The sequence below is a fragment of the Balaenoptera musculus genome, chromosome 12 (genome assembly GCF_009873245.2).
Source record: "Balaenoptera musculus isolate JJ_BM4_2016_0621 chromosome 12, mBalMus1.pri.v3, whole genome shotgun sequence".
Lineage (NCBI taxonomy): Eukaryota > Metazoa > Chordata > Mammalia > Artiodactyla > Balaenopteridae > Balaenoptera > Balaenoptera musculus.
In genome coordinates this window covers 3,260,614-3,284,656 of record NC_045796.1, presented here as the reverse complement: position 1 = coordinate 3,284,656, position 24,043 = coordinate 3,260,614, and the positions used below count along the sequence as shown (strand labels likewise).

General features: G+C 46.3%; 1 protein-coding gene across 3 annotated transcripts; it reads right to left on the bottom strand.

Moving 5' to 3' along the window:
- Positions 1–14,992: 14,992 nt before the first annotated feature.
- On the bottom strand, positions 14,993–23,259 carry TBXT (T-box transcription factor T). Of its 3 annotated transcripts, none has more exons than XM_036871944.1 (8): positions 23,054–23,259; positions 22,306–22,570; positions 21,411–21,545; positions 20,511–20,572; positions 20,333–20,394; positions 18,360–18,536; positions 17,161–17,290; positions 14,993–15,266 (listed from the first exon to the last, which is right to left on the bottom strand). In XM_036871944.1, the coding sequence occupies exons 1-8, from the start codon at positions 23,257–23,259 to the stop codon at positions 14,993–14,995; spliced, it is 1,311 nt and encodes a 436-aa protein (XP_036727839.1). The 3 variants fall into 3 exon arrangements, with proteins under 3 accessions (XP_036727839.1, XP_036727838.1, XP_036727841.1); XM_036871943.1 differs by having other exon boundaries at positions 18,360–18,533; XM_036871946.1 differs by lacking the exon at positions 18,360–18,536.
- Positions 23,260–24,043: the final 784 nt, after the last annotated feature.

The following is a 24,043-nucleotide window of genomic DNA, read 5'->3' as shown; positions in this document are numbered from 1 at the left end:
CATTTAGGATTTTGTCCTTTTTCAATGTTACTTTGACTATATTAGGTCATTTCCATTTCCATTTAAAATTTACAATTAGCTTTTCAACACCTAACAAAAAAGGCCTGCTGGGATTTAATTGAAATTGCCTTGAATCTATAGATCAATTTAAGGAGAACCAGCATCTTAACAATATCATCTTCTAATCTAATCCGTTAACATAGTGTATCTCTCCATTTACCTAGATCTTCTTTTATTTTTCTCAGCAATGTTTTGCAGCAAGATATTACAGATAAGATAAATGTCCATAATTAGGTAATTTGTAATGCATCCATGTTATATCAGGTAAGAGACAAGTTTTACTAGATAAAATGGAAAACTTAAATTATAATAGATTGAAAAGACTGAAGTTTAATTTTCTCTAACGTATAAATCTCGAAGGAGGCAATTCAAGGCTTGTACTGAAGGTCCATGATGTCTTAGAGGCCCAGGTCCTTCTAGATTTCTTCTCTCTCATCGTTGTCACAAGGCTCCCACCTAAGGTCAAAGAGACTGCTGGAACTACAGTCAGTGTGTCTGTAATACACACAGAAATTCAGATGGGGATGGCAACGGAAGGAAAACTGCTTAAGACACAGTAGTGAGGTTTAGGACACAATTCAGAAGCAAGCGGAATAGAGTGGGAATGAATAATGATTCAAAGAAGTAAAGGTAAAAGTGATGAGTGCAAATGACATGCATATAATGCATGACAAATGTATAACAGATACCGCCAAAACAGGGAACCAAAAGAACAGGACAAGTGTCAAGCTATAAATTATACAGAAATACGCAACAAGTTAGAAGAAATTTTTAAAATATATTCTTTAGGTTGAAAAGTCCACAGCAGCCACTGAAAAACAGACACCGAACATTTCACAAGTTACTGAAAAGCAAGGTAAAGAAGAAACCTTTAAACATCCAGACAAAAAAGACTAAGTCACCTGTCAGAGAAAAATATCAGACTGGCTCCAGAATAATTCCTAAAAACGTTCCATCCATCTGTGGAAAAATATCTGCAGGTTTTCTAAGAAAGCATGTGACCGATAAATTTTCTACCAAGCCAAATTGTCACTTAAATATAAAAGGATAGAACAGGAAGTATAAATGGATAGTAATAAAAGTAACTGCTAGAACAAAATACAAATGTCCAGCTTACTAGAAGTACACAAGTAAAACAAAACAACCACAAAAACAAACACAGATCAATTTAGTGGAAAACATGTTTTAAATAAGCAATAAAAATAGTAAATGTAACATAAAAATCATGACAAAATACTAAAAGCATCCTCCGTAACAATCAATGCAATTGAACTAATCTCATTTGTAAAATACAGACTCTCAAATCGAATCAAAAGGCAAAACCTAACATATGCAATACTGAAAAAAATTTAAAATAAAAAATAAAACCACCGAAAACGAAGTACAACTGAGTGAGAAGCTGGTAATGGTCTCGCCTGAGAAATGGGACCACCGTGAGACAATGACTTTTTCTTTTCCACAGATGACACTGTATATAAAAGGGTCTCAATTCAGTGTTTGCAAGAACCGGGAAGATACAGTTAATTAGTTAAAAAAGCAGAACAGAATAACAGGCATTGATGGGACCTACCTGGAAAAGGCATTTAAATTCAAATTATTTTTAAAACTAGGTGACCAAACGAAATGTTTCTGCAGGTCAGACACACAGGGTAAGAGTCTCTGATCCTGACAGTTTTATTCAAAGGAAAAAAAAGTCTTTACCTAGGAGGTAAAGTAAGGAAGTCAAATTACTGTTGGAGTGATGGGGGGCAGGAGAGAGTTCCGAAGGGGCCAGTCTGTGCGGGGCTTGTGGGAGAGCCAGCAGGACCGAGAAGAGCAGGTCAGGCGTTAGCAGTGGTGGGCTGTGCAGAGGGCAGTGAGCAGAGAAGCTCAGCGTGTAGTCACTGAAGTTCAATTCATGTCTATCCCATGGCACCGTGAGCTTCATATTATTACTTCTTTATCTGCCCCTGTGCTTTGTACTTGAAAGAGAGACCACCTAGAGTCACAGAAAATCACCAGCTTTGGAGCTGGATGAGCATGGATTCAATCCCAACCAATTACTACCCACATCCACAACAGCTATGCTATTTGGCTTCGGCCAAGTACAGTAAGATATGTGAAATATTGAGGGCAATACTACATATCGCAACGTTTATCCTTAGGACCAAAAGTCAGGCAAAGGCCAGGTCTCAGCCCCGGGTGCTGGCGGGCATCCTCTCTCCACGCCCCAGGCCCCAGCTCATCTCCCTCCCACTGCGTCTCTGCCCCCACTGTCCTTGGATTCAGAACTGTAAGACTTTCCTTCAACCTAGTAAAGCATCCAGAACAAGGGCCCACTATTAACTTGTGCACAGTTACCTTTGCAAGTCACTCAACCAGCCTTAGGAGCCCTGCAATCAGACCTGTTTACCCTCCTGAATAACCACGCGTTCAAGAACACACATGGGTTCTGTCTGCCTCATCTGGAGGGAATGTTCTCACAGTCAGGACTGCAATAAGCAGAGTCGTATATCACCCTCCTCCCCTTGACATTTTTGATCCACTGCCACCCTGCCCACACCCAGAAGGACGACTCTACACCGCCAGCCACATCTAATTAAAAGTTATGGGACCTAAAAGGTGTTTTGGAAACAAATGAGAAATCCATCTTAAAGAATTCTAACTCAAAGATGTAACTAATGAGAACCTGCTGTATAAAAAATATAAATAAAATAAAATTTTAAAAATTTTAAAAAAAAAGAATTCTAACTCAACATGTTCTCTTCCTAAAAATTCCATCAGAAACTTTTTCATGAGTCGTCACCATGACATGAAAAAAATATCCACACCAGTGCCAGATTCGCCCTGGGAGAATCCTATGCCCACCCAACTTTCAGTGAGCTGTACAGAAAGCAACAATTAGGCACCCTGGCCACCTCGTCATCCACAGAAGGTAACCCAGCCACCACTCTGGGATGTGCACTCACTCTGCTGTGCTGATCACCTCGCCCGAGAACACATGGACACCAGGGGTAAAAAATCCCTGTGGCTTTACCTACACGAAGCTAGAAAACCATCTCAGTAAATATGGTTCCATCACATCTTCAGGGTTTTTTAAATCTTTTCTGTGACGTTCAGTGTTATCCACTGGAAACTGTTTTCAAATGCATTATCCATGGCATTAATTTACCACTATAAAGAAAAGAACTAAACAGTTTTCACAATAATACTTTAAACTTAGAAATTTTGAGCAATTGAGCCAAGTGTCATCCCGTTTGAAGCATACACTGTCATACTTTAAAGAGTTATGTAGAATGACTTTTAAAATGACTAATCCAACAATCTAAGTTTAATTTAGTTACATTAGGTGAGAGGGACCACGTCCCATAGTAACTATCTTGTCCCTGCAAGCATCCTGGGCAAGAAGTAGTGGAAAGGTCACAGGCTTTAGAGACAGACACAGACCTGGGTTTCACTTTCAGCGACCCATTAAGTAAGTAAGCTTGGCCAAGCGTCTGAAAACTCCAAGATGCAGTAAGATTATAAAAGTAGTTATGTAACCCCTACCCCATCAAAGTTGTTGTGGTGACATATAGCTATTTCAGGGCATTTCACTGTCCAGCATAAGGCTGACATGCTGATTTCCCTTTGTCCTCCTCTGGTTTTCTGTAGTTCACATCTGAATTTGGGAATGTGCTGTATTCTGAGGTCCCAGGCCTCTGCCGTATAAACTGCATGTAGGAACGGTGATTGCCCCAATGGGTTAGTGTGGAGAGAACATAAGAACACATTATTAGGTATAATTCCTGGCACAGAGTAAATGAGTCTGCAGAGTGAGTGAGTCTGTGAGCTATGGTGACCACGCTTTTTCAAGGTTCTGTCTGACTTTTTGAAAGGTCAATATCTGTAATAGAAACAGAAAATGAAACTGTGGAAGAGATGCTATGAAAGGAACAGAAGGTGAGAAGTTAGCAAGGGAAGAACAGAGGGGAAAACTATCCATGTTATGGAAAGCAATTAATTCTGACCAAGGTAGAAGACATGAGGGGAATAACTATTCAAAAATAGAATTTATCTTGCTATACTCAGTGTTCTTCTCCATAACGGTGTTCATGCAGAAATGAAACAAGATACATGAAACTATTCATTAAGACTAAGGCCATGGGCTTCCCTGGTGGTGCAGTGGTTGGGAATCCGCCTGCCAATGCAGGGGACACAGGTTCAAGCCCTGGTCTGGGAAGATCCCACATGCCGCAGAGCAACTAGGCCCGTGAGCCACAACTACTGAGCCTGCGCGTCTGGAGCCTGTGCTCTGCAACAAGAGAGGCCGCGACAGTGAGAGGCCCGCGCACCGCGATGAAGAGTGGCCCCCGCTGGCCTCAACTAGAGAAAGCCCTTGCACAGAAACGAAGACGCAACACAGCCAAAAATAAATAAATTAATTAATTAATTAAAAAAAAAAAAAGACTAAGGCCATTATGCTAATCTGTTTCTTGCAAAACTTACACAGATATAGTGGACACATTTTCAAAACCAAAAATTGAAGCCCAGAATTAAGTAACACAACAAAATAGTTTATTTCTGGTAGTACAGTAAACTAAAAATTGCAAACAAATAATTCATATTTCATGAGTGCTTACAATGTTTCTAATACAAGATTCTTAAAAATACAATCCTTTCTTGCTTTTGAATACTCTCAACATAGTAGCATTCTTTTGAAAACAACAAAACTAGGTTATTTCTAATTCTAAAATAATTTGTGTGCTCTTTCTTTAATCTCATCTCAATATATCGAATAACAATGTAAAACCATCTCAGAAACTTTCTTAGTTCACAAAATACTGTTCTTTGGGTATGTTCTTCAGGGTATTCATTTTCCCTAATATGAAAATATGTGTTAAAAACAAGTCACACGAATGCCAATTGTTTTTATGAGACACTTTATTTTAAAAGTCAGATATAAGTCATGGTTCAACCATAGCTAGTTATCTGTGTCAAAAACAAGCCCTTTAGACACTCTGAAGATGTGCCACTTTCTTCAGAAACATGTACCATTTAACTGGAATACGCATCACCTCCTGGTTTTCAGCCCACCTTCCATCAATCACTCAAACCCAAGGAATTTTCCTCAACGCTGTCTGAACTATGTGTTTTTCCTGATGAGAAAATTCTCCTACATAGGTGAGGAATGGCATTCATTTACACACTAGGCCTCTAAGAGCAGAGCACACACACAAAACTTGGATGGAGACGCAGCCTGAGTGGGATCGGAGCCACGCACCCCCTGTCCCCGTGTGCGCTGGCCTCAGGGCAGCCCTGATTCCTACCAGAGAGACGTCGTAGCTCTGTGTCGGGGGAGTGCTTTCTTGTCTCTGTAAAATGAATCAACAAAAATGATTTTAACAAAATCTTGGTCTTTGACAGGAAAATAGTTTGTCCAAATATTGCCGTAGAAATGGTATGTCCACGTTCTGCGGGAAGTTGCCTAAAAGAACATGACATAGTCAGAAATACTCTGGAAGCCCTATCTGGGCTGGAGGAGATGATTTGAAGAGCAAGGTCATGAAAGAAATCTGTTCTACACTTCATGTAATTTTTCAAACCATTTTTGGTCTGTCTTCTAGTATATTATTAAGCAACATTACTAAGCAGAAAATAAGGCAGAATTCTTGCTTCTAGAAAAGTAGGGATAAATTCAAAGCAATTAAAAAGGATGAGGATGAAGCCACAATATGTAGTACCATCTGAGAAGGAGCTGGACAAAAGGTTATATAGATGGTGGTATCATTCACGAAGGACCCGAAAGATACTCCCTTGGCCACCACCATCACTTGTCAACATTTCAACATCCATGTCATATTGGAAGCTCCATTTCCTAGAGAAGCTTCAGTAATCTGCACATTTTCTTAGCTTACTCAGCCCTCTTTTACCTTGTTTGTTGTTACCACAGAGATTATAAAAGCTGTCTGTAGAGCTTTTTTCAGCCTCCTGCACTGGAGACCTGGAAATGTAGCAGCCCCCCAACAAGGCGAAAACATAAGCATTAAATTCAACGTGGCAAAGACTGTGGAGCAGAGAAAAGAATCTGGGCTCCCGTTAGCAACGTGAAGCCTTATCGTAAATCCTGGACTACCCCTCGCCAGTTTCTCACTATGTGATGCAAAAAGAAGGTCCAACTTCACCCAGGACTGTTTGGGGCCATGTGGTTTTTGCAAAACTCATACCCCTCTTGGGTATAAATAAATTCTAATCAGAGCCTCAGATCCCATATACATTAAATCACGTAAAAATATTCGTTGAGCCGTGTGGACTTAGAATTGTGGTGGGCTGCAAGGAAGAATCAAGAGTGAAAGGCATGTAGGTATGCCCCCACATGCAACCTGCTTTCAGTGGATTTTGGAGCAATACTGCTGCAGGGCCCAGTGCTGAGGCACTAAGTTGTACCTAATTGCATGCACACGTACCTGCACCTGTTTAGCCAAGGATCTGGTAGAAGCTGATTTCTATGACGGCTGAAGAGCCGGGTGTGATGGGCTTGACCCAGGAACAAGGTGTTAACTGTCATTTTGTGTGCTGTAGTGAATGTCTCTTTCCATCCCAATGTCTCTACCTTAGGCAGAAGACAGTTGTAAGGGTTTTTCGAATTAGAAAAAAAAGAAAACATTTCACTAAAAATTCTATTAATCCCTAAGGGACAAACAAAAAATTTTTGGAGCTCCTCTTACAGAGTGAAATACAAAAGTGAGAGGGGCACGCTTTCCCCAAATATGCCAGTCATCTTTTACCTTTGGCACTGCAAGGGTTCCAAGGCAAACCTGGTGGCCCCCAGGCAAGGACAGCTTCAGTGAAAGCCTTCGGTGTTCAGCCAGAGATGTAATACTTGACAAACGGCAGCACACCCAGATTTTTAAAAATACAGGAGTCTCCAGGTGAGGCAAGTACTGTATATAATAGTGCAGGATGTGTCTGTCTGAGTGCACCAGGGAGAGAAGAGTTGTGGCCGAAAGCCCGCTGGCACCCCATGCTGCCCACCCAACATGGTTGCATCAGTCCAGAGCAGGTCTTCACTCTGATATGACAAGGATTCCATATGGGCTAAAGCCAGCTCTGGAGACACCGTTCAGTGGAGAAAGAACACTGTCCCAAGGACTTGCAAAATTACGAGAGGGAAATTTTGAGGAATCCAGAACACTACTTCAGTGCCTGAGAATGAGAGTCAATAGTAGCTGGGTTATTACTCTGATGAAGCCCCAGAAACTCAGATTACGTGGTTAACGTAACCCATGAAAGTCAGACTGCAATACAAATTACTATACATTTAATTACATGCTAAATTATATGTTTCAAAAAGAAGCGCTCAAGAACTTCAGACTTAAATTATGATCATTAGGAATTTAAAAATCAAGAAGTTAAATTGGAAGTGAGGACATCCACAGACAGGTTATATTGGAAGGAATAAGTGTGTCATAGAGACAGAAGAGTGACACCACATCATAAGCACAGTACATTTTTTCACCTGTCTCCATTAGAGACATGCATGGTCACACACACACATGCACACACACACACATGTACACACACACATCTGGGGAACAAGGGAAATTCCTGCTAGTGTAAAGCACGGTCTGACACTTTCCTTTCAATAGCTGGCCAGGAAAAAATCTCATTTTATGTAAAGATGAGCAATGAAAAAGTAATCAGCTCAATACCTAGACATTTAAATCTCAAAAAAAAAAAAAAAATCAGAGGAAAGAAAAAGGAAAGTATTTGATAGGTGAATAACACATTAACACATCAGAGGAGTTTTTGTTTCTGTTTTGAATAAAAAACAAGTTGCCTGAGACCATTGATTTTAACTTAATGAGAAAGGAGATAAGCTACAAAATCACGAAATTTGTTCAGATTTCTGAGGACACAAAGATATGCAAATGAACTAGAGGTCTAGAAAGTGACAAGCCATTCACAGAAGGGAGGACACCCAAGAATGCTCACACCCATGACAGAACGGCAAGACTAGGACGAATCTGCCACGGATGAGGGTAAGAAGAAATAGCCAAATATTGTACACCTGCACGTGAGCTGGATGGGCTAGATAGAATCCTGAGTAGCCGGAGTCTTGAATCAGTTCTGCTCCCAACTGCCAGCCATTCTCCATAGGCCTCCACTGAGCACTTCACTGGGTGCTGAGAGCAAAACTGATCAGGGAATGAGAGCTGAGAGTGAGCCCAGTCAGGTGTGCTGGGTCTCACCCAGGGACAGGGAATCACTTTCAGAAGGCCAGAGGTGCACAAGACAGCTGCAAGCATCCCTTCCTAGGTGTCCTGAGACTTTCAAGGTTGCAGGGCAACAGCTCAGATGTGAAACAGCTGAGACAGCCCCTGGAACCACGCCAGTGTTCAAATCCCAGGCTCTGCTGACCCATCCATCAAAATATGTAAGCCAGTAGTGAACTGAATCAAAGTGAAACAGCAACAAAACCCACACTGCACTGAATTACAGATCAGACTGGCTTATCCCCTCACTTCAGCCTGACCAAATAAGATCTGGCCTCTCTCTGGAGGTAAATATTATTTACTTTAGTCTCTACTATTCTTTTCTACAAAAATATCCAGCAGAAAAGGGAAAATTACAAGACACATGAAAAAGTAAGGAAAAGAGACCTATGTTTTTTAAAAAAGGAAATTGTCAATAAACTCAGAAGTTTTAAAGAGTTTTTAAGAGTCAGAGACTTTAAAATGGCTATGTTAAAAATGCTAAGGTATCCAGTGGAAAAAGATAGCATGTATAAGAGACAGCTAAACTCAGCAGACACATGAACACTAGAAATTAGAACCAGTTTCTAGAATGCTAGATGTTAGAAACAAAACAATTAATGATAAAGAATTCATTAGATAAGTTTAATAGTAGATTGGATGCTGCAAAGGAAAGAATCAGTGAATTGAAGACAGGTCAATGAGAAGAATCCTAACTGAATAAAAAGAAAAAAAAGTAGAGGAAAATCAGGCAGGAGCAAACAATATTTGTAGGACAACATCAAACATGCAAATAATTGGAGTCCCAGAGGAAGAGAAGAGAGATAATGCAACAGAGGAAACCTATCAAGGGACAATAGCTAAGAACTTCCCAAAATTGGTGAAAAACACTAACTCGTAGATACAAAATCCTCAGCAAACCCTAAGCAGGATTAATGCAAAGAAAAATAAACCTAGGAACATCATAGTAAAACTGCTGAAAACAAAAGATAAATAACAGATCTTAAAAGCATCAGAGAAAAAAGTAGTGTAAAGTGATATAGGTATAGCACAATATATAATAGTGATGTGAATGACGTCCAGCTTCTCACCAGAAAGAATGGAGGCCAGAAGACAAGGGAATGACCAAAAAACACCCACAGTATATAAACAAACAAACAAACTGGAATTCTATACTTGGTAAAAATATTATTCAAAATTGAAAGTGAAATAAAGATAGTCACTGGCCAAAACTGAAAGGATTCCTCTCCAGCAAACCCATCCTATGAGAAATGCTAATAGAAATTTCCCAGACGGAACTCCAGATCTGAAGGAAAAGGTGAAGATTACCAGAAAGGGTAAATATTACATCATACATTGATGGTTTAAACCAAAAATAATAAGCATTTGTGAGAGAGATATATATATATTATAAAGTGATAAAGAAGAATAAAGTTGGAGAGCTTACACTCCTTAAGTTCAAGAATTATTATAAAGCAAGGCAGTGAGGGGCTTCCCTGGTGGCGCAGTGGTTAAGAATCCACCTGCCAATGCAGAGGACATGGGTTCAAGCCCTGGTCCGGGAAGATCCCACATGCCACGGAGCAACTAACCCCTTACCCACAACTACTGAGCCTGTGCTCTAGAGCTCGTGCGCCATAACTACTGAGCCCACATGCCACAACTATTGAAGCCCGTGAGCCTAGAGCCTGTACTCTACAACAAACGAAGCCCCTGCAATGAGAAGCCCGCGCACCACAACAAAGAGTAGCCCCCGCTTGCTGCAACTAGAGAAAACCCATGCACAGCAACAAAGACCCAATGCAGCCAAAAATTAATTAATTAATTAATTAAAAAGCAAGACAGTGAAACACTGGCATAAAGATAGGAAAACAGATCAATGGAACAGAATAGAAAGTCAAGCATAGACCCATACCTGTATGGCCAATTAATTGTCAACCAATGTAGAAAGGAACATTTTTTTTTTAACAACCATAAGTGGAACAACTAGACATCTCCATGGAAGAAAAATGAAAAGTAACCCCCTACCTGATTCCATACTTAGAAAAAAAAATGTATGGTACAGAGCAAACCTAAGTATAAAACTAAGAACCACAAAAATTCTAGAAAACTTAGAGAATATCTTCACAATTTTGGGTTAAGTAACAAACTCCCTCACCACCTCCGACACCCATCCCCAGGCCTGGCACATAAGGTGTATTCAACACAGACTTGTGAAGGGAGGGAGGGAGGGCCGGGGTGGGAGGTGCTTGGCAACAGCAGCGCGTGGAGGTTTGGGGTGACCGACTAACTCGCTGTGGTTGTTCTGCAGGCCCATGAGCAGCTCTTACTCTTTCACGGTCCAGTCACAGCTCAGCATCTCGGTTGCTGCGCCCTATCCCCACCTCCACCTCAGCATCCAGCCTCAGGTCCTTGTAAGGCAGGGTAAGCCACGTCTCCGCTGCACACCGTCATCAAGGTATCAGATGCCTCTTGGGATTCTAACAGCTCACCAGACCTTTCTCCTGGTACCATGGCAGGCACCTCTGTGCACCCTGCGCGACCCCCCGTGGTCCCACGTGATTAGACCAGGGGAGCGCGCCTGACTTGCTTTGCTGGGCCAAGCACACGGGGAGCAAGTAGGGACTCCACATTCAGATTTCCCGGGAGCATCTCTTATCCCTCCACTCGCCGGCTGTATGACCTTGGACAAGATACTATACTTCTCTGTACCTCCACCTGCCTTTCTGTAAAAAGAGGAGAGGTTTCTTAGGAGGTCAAAGTGACACAAGCAATGTACTTAGAACAGTGATAGGCACGTAATAAGCACCCAAAAGGATAGCTGTTATCCTCTCCCAGGAATTTAAAACTGGGAGCCAGATCGGAGAGCTTTCTCTGGGCTGGCTGGAACTAAGTGATGTGTGTTTGGGTGCGGGAAGCGAGCATTCTCTACCATGTGGATTTTTAGTGGGATCTATTGGGGAGGGAAGTTTGGGAACCTTTATGAGGCCTTAGAATTGAACAATTGTCTTTTCGTTTGATGTCCGGAGGTTTTTACACCTAAGTCAATGAAGATCCTGGTGAGTCAGCCGTAAACCCTTCTTCTAAGTGGAAAAAGGGCAGTAGTGAAAGGTTGGGAAGCGGGACCCTCCACCTCAAGGCCCTTCTCAAGCAGACCAGCTTTAGGAAAGAGGAAACATGGGATTGAGGATCTGGGAAAATGTGTCCATTCAAACTTTCACCAGAGAAAGACGCTCTGCAGAGAAGACAGGTGTGGATGCTCCTTTGCAGCCCTTACACCATGGATCGGACGTCTTACAGGCCCCCTTCCCCTGCGTTCACCTACGGGACGTTGCACCTTCTCACATGCAAGTGTCCAGCTGTAGGTTTTGTTTTGCTTTACTTGTATTTTTGGTTTTCTAAGGGATTTTGCTATTCCCATTAATGTCTTTGTAATTACAGTGCTTTCTTGTTTTTATTTTTATTTTTTTAATAAATTTATTTATTTTATTTATTTTTGGCTGCATTGGGTCTTTGTTGCTGCGCACGGGCCTTCTCTAGTTGCGGTGAGCAGGGGCTTCTCTTGTTGTGGAGCACAGGCTCTAAGTGCATGGGCTTCAGTAGTTGTGGCGCATGGGCTTCAGTAGTTGTGGCACACCGGCTCAGTTGTGGCTCGTGGACTCTAGAGCGCAGGCTCAGTAGTTGTGGCGCACGGGCTTAGTTGCTCCGTGGCATGTGGTATCTTCCCCGAGCAGGGATCGAACCCGTGTCCCCTGCATTGGCAGGCGGATTCTTAACCACTGCGCCACAAGGGAAGCCCCCTTTCCTGTTTTTAAAGCCAAATTTTATTTTAAGAAGAATGTTTGCTAACACACGTCTTCTGTCCGTCCGTGGTAGACAGTAATTACAGGTTAAAATGCAGGGAAGGATAAAAGGGGGGTAAGCTGTTCTCTATCTGTTTGTGGCCATCTTCTGCTGTCTCTACTGTCACCCAGGCTCAGATGCAGCGCCCCTCCCAACAATGTGAAATCCTCTTCAGATGCTGTCATTCCAATAACTTCTACTTCTCCTTTCCCTGGTGGCCTCTTTCCCTCCTCTTGTGTGACACAATCCTTTTCCTTTGTATGCTGTCCTGGTGTCTTATAGGTTAAGTTTCTTCTTGTTGATAGATTTCACAGCATTTTTCAACTGGCCGATGGGACAAACTGAGGCCCTGATGTGTGCTCAGGATAAAACAGATCCATTTTGGGCTTCCCTGGTGGTGCAGTGGTTGAGAATCTGCCTGCCAATGCAGGGGACACAGGTTCGAGCCCTGGTCTGGGAGGATCCCACATGCCGCAGAGCAACTGGGCCCGTGAGCCACAACTACTGAGCCTGCGCGTCTGGAGCCTGTGCTCCACAACAAGAGAGGCCGCGATAGTGAGAGGCCCACGTGCCGCGATGAGGAGTGGCCCCCACTTGCTGCAGCTGGAGAAAGCCCTCGCACAGAAACGAAGACCCAACACAGTCACAAATAAAAAAAATAATAAATAAATAATAAATTAAAAATTTTTTTAAAAACCAAAAACATAAAAAAAAAAAAAGATGCATTTTAACACCACCCAGTTTTTTCTTTCTCCACCTTGACAGATAAGGAACTTGAACTTCTGGAGTGGTAACTAACTTTCCTGGGGTCCCACAGCAAGGGAGGCAAATGCACACTCATATCCAGGCCTTTTGTACCAAGTTGCAGGCTCCTTGTGCTATGCGGCTGCCACTGCCCCACTGCATAGCTGAAAAGATGCTATTTGGTATATTAAAATATGAACTCCTTGAATTCGAACTCTGGGTCACCTTTAGAAACTCAACCATGTCAAAGCCCTAAGTAGAAGGTCCCTGGGGTCAGGACTGTGTGACTCCGTCTCCCCGCAGCCCCCAGCGTGGGGCAGGGCCACGTCCCCCGGTGGTGCTCCCGGGAGCACCTCCTCAATAAGCCCCAGCATCCGAGTCTCAGTGGACCCAGGCCCCTCTTCGTCTACAGGTCAGTCATTGCTCATTAGCACTCTGTAATGCGTGAGAAGGGACGGGCGCTGGGGAAGGTCCTCGGAATATAGTCCCAGCCTTCAGAGAGCAGTCAGGGTGATGCAGGAGACAGACAAGCTTCCTGGGAAACACCTGCACTACGGGATCCCGGGATTGCAGCGTGTACCATCTACCCCTCACCTCCTTCCCTAAGGCCCCTCACCCTTCTCCAGTAGACCTCACGCCTGGGGCCAAACCACTGAGGCCAGTTTACTTCCCAGTCCTACCTGGGCAGTGGTTTTTTAAAAAATATTCTTCCAATACTTTTATATCCAGAAATCTTCTGATCTGGGGTATTTCTACATGAGTTGCAATAAAACCTAGTAGGAATAAAACCCAGAAAAACTTTAAGTGGCAAATAGTTTACAAGAAGCACGTCCCACTTGGAAAGCAGGCACAGACACACTAAAAATACAGCCCTTTACACTTACATTCTAAGTTTACACTCTTTTAGAAAGCAGAGGTTCAGAATATCAAGCTCGAACCAGTAGGATTAAAGTAAGAATTCTGCCACTAGATGGAGAAATTGCCCCAGTCTAGCACAAGCGTGGTTCTGGCTCACTGCTGGGAAGTCTTAGCTGCAGGAAAGATATTTACAAGTGCCATATTGTTTAAATGACTGTGGCAACTACACCTCACATTTATAAACTGTAACATTTTGTCAATTCATTTTATGTATTTTTGCTTGAACGGGGTAGACATCCCATATTAATCTTTATGGCATCTGTATGTTCTACATTCTGCCATTACCATATTCATGATTCAGTGCTGACTATTTAACTCTCTTGAAAATCTTTTAACATTGTTTGCATTTTGTGGCAATTAGCATTGAGTAAATAAATATATGCAAATTTCACTTCCAGTCCTGCAACTGATTAGGTAAAATACTAAAGTCTGGAACAGATTGAAAAGCTTCTCCAGGACAGTCTTAACCACCAGCTATAAGGAACAGCAAAGTCTCATTCCAAAAGAGGAGAAGTTTGAATAATAACTAGACCAACCAAATTTTGCACATTGCCTTTATTTTGCAGAAAATGCTTTCTGCTGATTGTCTTTGGCTACATTGTCAGAAGAAAAATATAAACAGTTGTAGGTTTAACAGTACAAGAGATTAGCTACCTATGCGTAAAATAAACACATTCTAGTGGGCAGAGCTGGACATTTCCATTTTAACTACAATCTGCTGTCCTCAACTATGATTTAATTCTGTCTTTCACAGCTCAGCTCCAACTGTGACCCCTGCCACAAAGGGAACCTGAAGGCTACTTGAAAGCAACAAGGAAGAGAATTAAAAGTGTGCTTTTTATCTCACTAGAGTAGGACCAGTGGAGTTTACATATTGATGTGCCAGAGTCACCTACGTGCTGTACGAGAAACAAAGTTTCTGCATGCTAGCAAGTCATTTTTACTGTGAATCACGACGAGTTAGGCCAACTGCATTGCTTCCACACTTGAATTCACCTGCAGCACACGAGGACCCAGGATGGCACTGCCACCACGGAGGAAGAACAAAGGTGGTGTCAGTGGGGCTCTCGATAAATAACAGAACGTGTATTCTCCTCTTATTTAAAGTGAGGTTAATAGGCCTTATTCCCTTCCCCCGCCCCATGAGCCTACCAATCAAATCAAGACTTGCTGCCACGAGAAAGTCATTGCATCTTTAAGACACAGGCTCCGGCTCACATGGACGGAGGTGACACGGGCGTCCACGAGGCTAGGAGGCGGGCTTGGGCCGAGGCATCGTACTGGCTGTCAGCAATATCTGTGGCCGTGGAGGCCCCATCGTACAGTGGGGATCCCGAGGAGGAGGGAGCCGAGACTGGGTGGGCGAGAGAGGCAGAGTGGGCAGAAGAGCCTCGAAAGAACTGGGCTCCCAGCCCGTTGGACATCCCTGCCGTCTGGGCACCCGGGGTGATGGTGCCGTTGCTCACGGACCACAGGCTGGGGTACTGACTGAAATGGAAAAACGGAGAAGCAGACGAGTCAGAGACCTGGGAAGGGGCTCCAGATCAGCTGCAGGAGGGGAAAACAAACCCCCCAAATCCCACTCCTGATAAGTGGGCCATATGGCAGCTTTCTTTCAAACGGGCCACTTCCTCTGCGTTATTAAACCACACTCTGACGTGCATCGAAGTTATTGTCTCATGCATTAACAATGAACAAAATCATTAGGACAAAATCAATAGCTAAAAAGGCTGCTGACGTAGACACAGCTCCTGGCAGAGCAAAATACTCCAGCTTTGCGCTCATGTTCAGAATCCAAAATTCTCAGATATACTGAATCAGATGTTTCAGAGGATGTACTTAAGCATCTGTTAACTAGCATGTCCCCCCCCACCCGCCGCAGTGATTCCTTCGAGGGAGACGACACGCTTCTCAAACACCGAGTGGTGGGGGGTGAGCATCCAGGGGCTGCCGGATGGGCACCGCATCTCAGCACGCGTTAGTCAGCCTGACCCACGGCAGAAAGAAGTGCACCAGCAGTGAGACCCGGAAGCAAACTCCAATTAATTAGCTTTATCACTTTAGCCTTGTTCTGTGACCACCTCTGAGGCCCTGTTTCCCCATCTCTGAAAGAAGGAATTGGAAATGGGTATTAAACCCCCCAGTCTGGGAACACAGGCTTGAATAGCATTACACTAGGCTACAATTTTGTTTCAGGAAAATGTCTCTCTCTTATAGTAGAATCCTTTTATAAATGAATAATGAGACCGTACGCTGTCGTGGGCTATACAGTTTACCAAGCCATGCCCTGCACTTCAGATGCACTTGAACGTGCAAACAGGCCTGAGTTAAGTGAGGTAGGTTACCATCCCCATTTTACAGATGCAAAGAAACAAGGCTCCAAGATGCACTGACATCCTCTAACATCCTCGGGGGGGGCCCCTTTGTAACCTACAGATCATCCAATTTACAGCAGTTTTCTAGGTGTCTTCAGAGCCCTGGAAAAGCTTGCTGATTATGTATTGCTTGCTTTATTTTTAACAGTAGACAATTAGATTCTTATTTTAAAGGAATTGTTTCCTAAAAATAAAGAATTAAGATCTTAGGCAAATAGCGATATTTTGTACACAGAAACTGCGTTGCTTTTGGGGTCAAGATGCCTTGTCTACAGACTCAGTCTGCTGTAAGCCAACTTGTCCAATCATTTAATATCTTTGAGCCCATTTCCTCATTAGAAAATGTGGACTGACCTCTAGCTTTGTTATTTTAGTTCTCTATTATAATAATCCTATGAAGAAATGCAATACATTTACCGACCGGCTTGATTTCTTTAAGCCAATCTCCCTCTATATAATTTTCAAGTTAAGAAAATAGTCATCATTCTTTACAAGTTACCCAGCATATATGTTAAGAACATTGATTCTATATCCACAGAAATCCAACAAAGTTATTTCCTTAATTTAAATCTGCCTGTCAAAAAAGGTTCTGGAAACATTTCTGCAAAATTCACCTACTGACCCCAATAACCCTATAAAGACAGGCTGAGGCTGGGGTTATTTAGTGCCCTTTTCTTGAAGAAACAAGGCTCAAGAGACTTGTCCATCACAAGAACTAGTAAATAGCCAAGCCAGGATAGGGTCCCTGGTTCCCTTCCATTCCAGCCCAGCTCCCATCCAGCCTGAGGGAGCAACTGGTCTTCCCAGAGAACAGGCTGAAGCAGGAACTCACAGCAGTCATGTAACCTGGGGTCCCTGGACACACCTGGCTAAATGGTCAAGTTATAAACAAAAACCCAACACCCATAAGTGAAGGGCAGAATAGAGGCCAGTGAGAGAGATGGCATGAAGTCATAGGCACTCAGAGTTCCCAGGACAGTTTGCGTCGTTCCCCAGACATACGTTACCTAGAGCCTGTAGGAGGACCAGTATTCGGACTCATGGGGAGCATGCTGGCGTGGGCAGGCATTCCAAGGCTGGACCAATTGTCGTGGGATGGGAGCATGGACAAACATGCAGATGAATTGTCAGAATAGGCTACGGGACGTAAGAAAGTGTCATTACTGATGGGATCTTCCAAGATTGACAAAATGCATTGAAATACTACCAATAGCTGGAGCTACCCAACACTGAAAACAAAATGTGTGCGATATTAAGTAGAGAAAACAGTCCACTAGCCTGCTAAGTTGGTCATCGAAGGCTAATACTTATTGTCAAATGTATATATTTGAATATATTCCAGTACCCACGCTTTTTCTTTATCATTAGATCAATAGCTGCCCTGTAGAAATGGAATCCTACAATCACATGATTGAGGATTAATTATCTTTAAAAATAAAATCAATGTAATTTTAACCTGCCTTTTCCCCAAAGGGTTATTTCTTAAGAATTAAAAGGGCTTTAGAAACCAGGCAAAATTTAAAATATGATCTCCTAGCCTCTGGTTGGACAACTATTTCCTTCCCAAATAAGCTCCTTTCATTTCAAATCAGCTTTAATTGCTTCATTGTTTTATGGTGTTCATTAGCTTTTTCCCTCCTTTTGGAGCCAGACAAAATGAAGTCTGGGCATCCATGGTGTTAGAGAGAATTAGGTCCAGGGATCTTCATGGTCTGGCCCGCTGATCACAAGACTCAAGCCTGCACCAGGGTCGCCTGGGGGCTTGTTAAACCACCAAGGGCTGGGCCCACCCCTAGAGCTTCTGATTCTGTAAGTCTGGGGGCTTTTCAGATGATACTGGGGCTGCTGACCCGGGTACCACACTTGGAGAAACACACGTGTGTCAGTCAAGCTAGTAGCTCGAGTGCCTAGCTGGCCCGACATCATCACTTTCGAAGGGTTCATAAAATACCCAAACCTGGGCACCTAGACGTGGGCCCCTAGTCCTGGAGTAAGGATGCTCGAGCAATAACGGTCACATTCAGCCCTAAAGGCGCCCTGGACTGGACATCTCTGTGGTCGAGCCAGCAGTAACGTGGACGCGAAAAGAAGGTCCCTCTTGAGCCGATAAAGGGCCTGCTCTCTGGAGCCCTGCAGACTGCCTTGCCCCTTCCAGAGGTCTTCCGGCCACCCCCAAAGCCCGGGCCTACTTCCGCTCAGGACTTACTTGGAGAATTGTTCCGATGCGCGTAAGGGCTGGGGTAGGGGGCTGGGCGGTGGTTCCTCAGGGCCGGGTACCTTTCACAGCCGTGCGTGGAGGGAAGAGAGAGGGGGCCTCCAAACTGAGGGTGAGGGGTGGCAGGCGGACACAGGGTGCTGGTTCCAGGAATCAACCACCCCCCTGCTGTGAGAGAAGAAGGCTGAGTACCTGACTTTGCATCACTTCCGTTATGTAAAGGGCAGGGGGGGAATCCCCCAGAGGTCCAGCGGTTAGGGCTCCGCACCCTCACTGCCCAGGACCCGGGTTCACCCTGGTCAGGGAACTAAGATCCCACAAGCTGAGCGGCATGGCCCCCAGAAAACCCCAAAACACACAAGCAAACAAAAACTACTAAAAGACAGGAGGGCAGAGGCCAGGAAGTGGTGGATCTTTTGCTCCGGATTCGTGAACACCGAGGACCCAGCGGAGTCTTCAGGTGCCACCGGCTGGCCTGGCCGAGGTTTCGAAACCCACAGAACAGCCGAAACCCTGGGAGACTGACCGCGACCTCAGCCAGCCCTGAGGCCTCCTCAACGCCCCCCCCGCCACCGGAATCCTCCCGGCCTCTTACGGGATGTTCCGTTCCCCCAGGCAGGTTAGCTTTCAGGGCCTAACTGCTGAGCTTGAATATAATGTAAAAAGAGACAGAATTCAGATTCAGAGCCAGGCGCATTCAGGACACACAGGGCGAGCCCTGCAGCGGAGCCCCTCCGTGCCCCTCCTCCCACCCCACTGTCACACGGAGGGGCTCCTGGCCTGGCTGGAGGGGCACCCACGTTCTGCTCACCTCTCTTCTGCTTTAGGCCCTCACTCTCCCCGCCTTACACATCAATCAGAAAATTGTTCCAACATTGCCCTGCCCTCCTTTAAAACTCCAGTTTCTTCTCCATTTCCTTTTTAACTTTAAAAAAAAAATCAGAAAAACAACCACTAGAGGACAACTACTCTGGCTCCAATTCCCAAACTACAAACAATTCTTCGGACAACATCCAAATGAGGGGAAGGTCCAGATGTGGCCGCAAAGTTTGGGCTCCATCACTTGCCAGAGCAGTTGTTCATATTCCGCTCTATGACGTGGCAGCCCATGAGCCACTTAGGAGAGCTGTTTGTTAAATTAGTCCATAAGATGACAAGAAGGAGGGAAGGAGGGAGGAAGGAAGGAAGGAAGGAAGGGAGGGAGGGAGGGAGACAGGGAGGGAGGGAGGAAGAAAGAAAAAGAAATAGAAAAAGAAAGAAATACACACAGTTTGAGGAGGCGGCTCTGCCGGTCCCTCCAGACCCCTGAAGTGAGCAGCCAACACTGACTTTCCTCTCTCAGGGTCCCCTCCCTGCGTGGAGAGGAGGGCTAGACACAGCCCTTCCTCCTAACAGACTCTGCTGCAGACCTGCATCACTTCTCTGGCTCATGGAACTCCTAAAGGAAGCTAGACTTAAAGCAGACCTTCCCATCCTACGCTCCACTGTTTCCAGCATGAGCTAATGGGCCCTTCCCAGAACCGAAGCAGGCTAAGGGGAAAACCACACGTGATCATAAGCATCGTTCCAAACATAGTCCTTCAGTTTTCAGTCATTAACAAAAAGAGAAACCATCTCATAGTGGATATAAGAGCCGGGCTCTCCTCTTGCCCAACACAGCAGGGTGTAAACACCCATCAAGGTGTCAGCCATCCATCCAGGCCATGGTTGGAGCTGCCTTGAAGCACAGCAAAAGAACCCCAGTAAATTCTCCCCAGGCTTCTCTGTCAGGAGCCCTGTGGGCTGGGGGGGCATCCGCAAGCCCCAGATGGAGCAGGGGCTGAGGGCCAGGTGCCCTGCACAGCAAACGGCACCGTGCTCCCCAAGCGCACCCAGAAGCCCTGTCTGCTCCGTCCCCAGCTTCCAGCTCCCAGCAGTCTAGCCCCGAAACAAGGCGCATCTGGCCAGAGCGCAACAAACCGTACATGGGGAGTGCCCAGATTGCTGGCTGTCTCCAGGTTCTTCCATCATGTCCTTGTGATCGCTTCTGCCAAAGAAGTGCAGCGAATTGTCAAGGAGGACATTCAGAACATAGTATTTGCAGCAATAGTTCATCTTTCTGCACACTTCTTTGCTCAAAGGGTATAGTTAGAATTCTCTCACCTTTCCTTTGCATCAAGGAAAGCTTTTGCAAATGGATTGTATTTAATTTTAAGAGCTGTGATCTGAAAAACAAGAAGTTGCGTTTACTAGTATGTTGCTCATTCGCCACAGGATTTAATTTGGCACCAAGAAATCAGGAACCACCAGCACTCCCCTTTAAATATTCAAATATAATCAGATTTATTTCCAGGTACATTTTTCTATTTGGATCTGAAGTAGCCGAGTAATCGTCATATTTTATAAAGAAGAGCACAATTATGAAAAGCTTTTAAGTGCTGATTTTCCGAGTGGAATTCACAATGAGTTTAACCTACTGCTGACAATATTCTGTGTGCATCAACCAAACAAACAGGGCTCAAAACATAACCCGGGTCTGCTTAGGAACAGTGACTGCTAGTTCTAGTTGGCAGTCAACACTGACAACTTGACCAGCTAATCACAAACCGTCTGTACTTTGGGGTCAGACTTAGATATGGATTTACAGGCACTAAACTGTATTCTGTATCTAGTTGACTCTTCACACCACAGATTTGGAGGGATGCCCCCAACCCTTTTAGGAAGATTCGCAGAGTAAGGAGAGGCCCCCCTTTCTCTGAAGTCCCGTTCTTAAATTCTTACAGTCCTTTAACCTAAATGTTTTATTCACCTTTTCATTTTGAGCCTTTAGTGGATGCTTCGAGTTTTGGATGCTTTTATGGAAAACTAAAGGGGAAAGTGCTTGAATGAGTACTTATTTTAAAACTTTTCTCCCGCTGTCCCAATTTTATAGTTACGGTAAATTACTTGAAAAGGCATTAATTATCAGTCGAAAAGTACAATAATCACACAGGCTCTTGGCATTCGCGGGAATCTCCCGCATCCAGAATCATCCAGACCAATGGCTGCCCGCGCCCCCCTCACCTCTTCATTCTGATAAGCGGTCACCGCTATGAACTGGGTCTCCGGGAAGCAGTGGCTGGTGATCATACGCTGCGGACCCCCAACTCTCACGATGTGGATTCGAGGCTCATACTTATGTAAGGAGTTCAACATGATCTGAGACACATAAACACGGGAACGGTGATCATCAAAGTCCTACCGTTAAGACAACAAAACATCCATATGTCCTGCTGAGGAGGAGAAAAATACATCCAAGATGCAGAAAATCCTGCAGCTCACAGGAAAATGTCTTTACTGTTGAGGTTGGTAGGTTTCCCATTAGGTGCTGCTCTCACGACTAGTTTGGAAGAGGAATGTGAGATGCTGCACACCATTAAAGGCAATGAATGCCCATCATGAAATGCTTTGACCTGGTCGAGTAAAGTTCTAAGGCTTCCAGGGCAGCTGCAGACAGCTTTAAATGCCTGAGCGAGATCGCAGCTTAAGGGAACACCGGGTCTCCCAGCAACAATCCCCAGGTAAAGACGTTCTGTAGAAAAGGACAGATTTACAAGTTTGTTCAGACTCCACGCAGTAAATATGTGGACATATTCAGCTCTAAAGCGACCGTTGACTATCAAGACTGATATTTTCTCTACCCTTAGGAAAGTTGAGGGCTAGGACGCAAAAGTTCCCCCAAACTTGAGATCTGCCTGAGTGCTCAAAGGGGAGGCTTTGCGCCCTCTCCCCGCTCTCCAGGCCTTGGTGTTACCGTCGTCAGCTTACTATAAACAACACTGCAGGCTGAACTGAGGAAGGCAGATGTCACCTCCGTGCACGCAGCGCCCTTCCAAGGCTCCCCGGGGACAAGGTGCAGAGTCTCGGGGCCCCTCCTCGCGTCGTCCCCCGCCCCCTCCCCGCACCCCATCACACCTACCTGGCCCCCTCCATTGAGCTTGTTGGTGAGCTTGACTTTGCTGAAGGAGACCGGCGCCTTCATCCAGTGCGCCCCGAAGTTGGGCGAGTCGGGATGGATGTAGACGCAGCTGGGCGCCTGCGGCTCAGGTTTGCCCCCTGGCACCCACTCCCCGTTCACGTACTTCCAGCGGTGGTTGTCGGCCGCCACAAAGTCCAGCAGGAAGGAGTACATGGCGTTGGGGTCCAGGCCAGACACGTTCACCTTCAGCACCGGGAACATCCTCCTGGAAAGGAAGGAGCGCAGCTGGAGGACCCCGGATCTGACCCGTTAGAACGAAGAAGGCAGGGGCATCTGCATTTGGAGCAAAGAGGAGCCCCCTTGGGACCTTACAAAGGGGACGCCCGAGCTCCCCCCTTCCCCGGACTCTCCTAGATCCACAGGCACCCTCCTCACTACCCCCCCGGCCTCCAGAGGCGGGGCGGGAGAGGACCTGGCGGAGGGTTGCAGCAGCCGGGTCCAGCCCGCGGGGTGAGCGTGGGCGAGGCGCGGCTCGGGGGAGTCCCCCGGGAGTCCCTCCTGCCCAGAAGAGTGAGGATAACGCGAAGAAGTCCCAGAGGGACAATTAGGGGCCACAAGGGTCTGTTCCCCAGTCTGAGCGGAAACGAGCAAAAAGACCGGGAGAAAGTGTTGGAAGGTAAGGAACTCTCCAGCCCGGCTGCCCGGCCCGCCCGAGCGCGTGGCACACGCCGGCTTGGTGCGCGCCTACCTGCCGTTCTTGGTCACGATCATCTCGTTGGTGAGCTCCTTGAAGCGCAGCCACAGCTCGCTCTCCTCCAGGCCCACGCGCAGCTCGCGTTCCGTGGGGTCGCCCTTCTCGCTGCCCGCCTGCAACTCGCTCTCCACGGCGCTCAGCAGGTGGTCCACGCGGTACTGCAGGCTCTTCCCCGCGCCCTCGGCGCCGGGGGAGCTCATCCTCCCGCCCGCCCCCTCCCCACCGCCCCCCGAAGCCCCGACTTGCTACCCGAGAGCCACCTTCGCCCCAGTAGGCGGCCGCTCTGCCAGGAAGAGGGGCCGCTCGGGCCCAGACCTGCGACGGCGCCCGGGTGCCAGCACAGACCTGGGAGGAGGGCGAGGATAGAGATCCGGGGGGGAGGGGCGGGGGAAAGGGGTGGGGGGAAGGTTATTCCACTTGAACTCCCGCAAGGAGCTACTGGAGGAGGTCTCCGGGGAGAGAAAATCGCCCCTCGGCATAAATAGAGCCTCGAGAGCCGCCGAGGGGGGCGCGGCGGATTGGGCCGCGCGCCCTTTGAAGTGCCAGGGCCGCTGCCCATTGGCCGCGAGCGGCCATATCAGACTGAGCCGGGCGCGCCGCGGAGGCGGGGGGCCAACAATGGGCTCCCGCGCCTGCGTCCTGTAAGTCCGGAGCCAGGCCCCGCGAGCCCCGGCGCAGCGCCTACACCTCCGCCCTCCTCCAAATGTTTGCACCTCCATCAAAGCGGCCGGGCTGGCCCCGAAGGCCGGGAGGGGATGGGGGACGGACGGGGTGGGGATGGACGGGCAGGGCTCCCGAGCTCGCCCCGGCACGCACCTCGCCGAGGAGTTGCCCGGCTGCCCGCGAGGCTCCCCAGCTCTCGCGCGCGGGGCCGTCCTCTCTCTCTCTCGAAGCGCACCCGGGACCCCGCAGGTGTGCCAGCCTGGAGTGGCACCGCGGCTCTCACCTGCGCCCGAGCCGGTGTCCGTCCCTCGCCAGCGACCA

Excerpts from the sequence above, each read along its gene's own strand:
- TBXT (XM_036871944.1), bottom strand. The coding sequence starts at position 23,259 with ATGAGCTCCCCCGGCGCCGAGGGCGCGGGGAAGAGCCTGCAGTACCGC. Across the intron at positions 22,571-23,053 it reads ATCGTGACCAAGAACGGCAG|GAGGATGTTCCCGGTGCTGA; the intron begins GTAGGCGCGCAC and ends CTTCCTTTCCAG. Across the intron at positions 15,267-17,160 it reads GGTCCTCCTACAGGCTCTAG|TCAGTACCCCAGCCTGTGGT; the intron begins GTAACGTATGTC and ends TTTCCATTTCAG.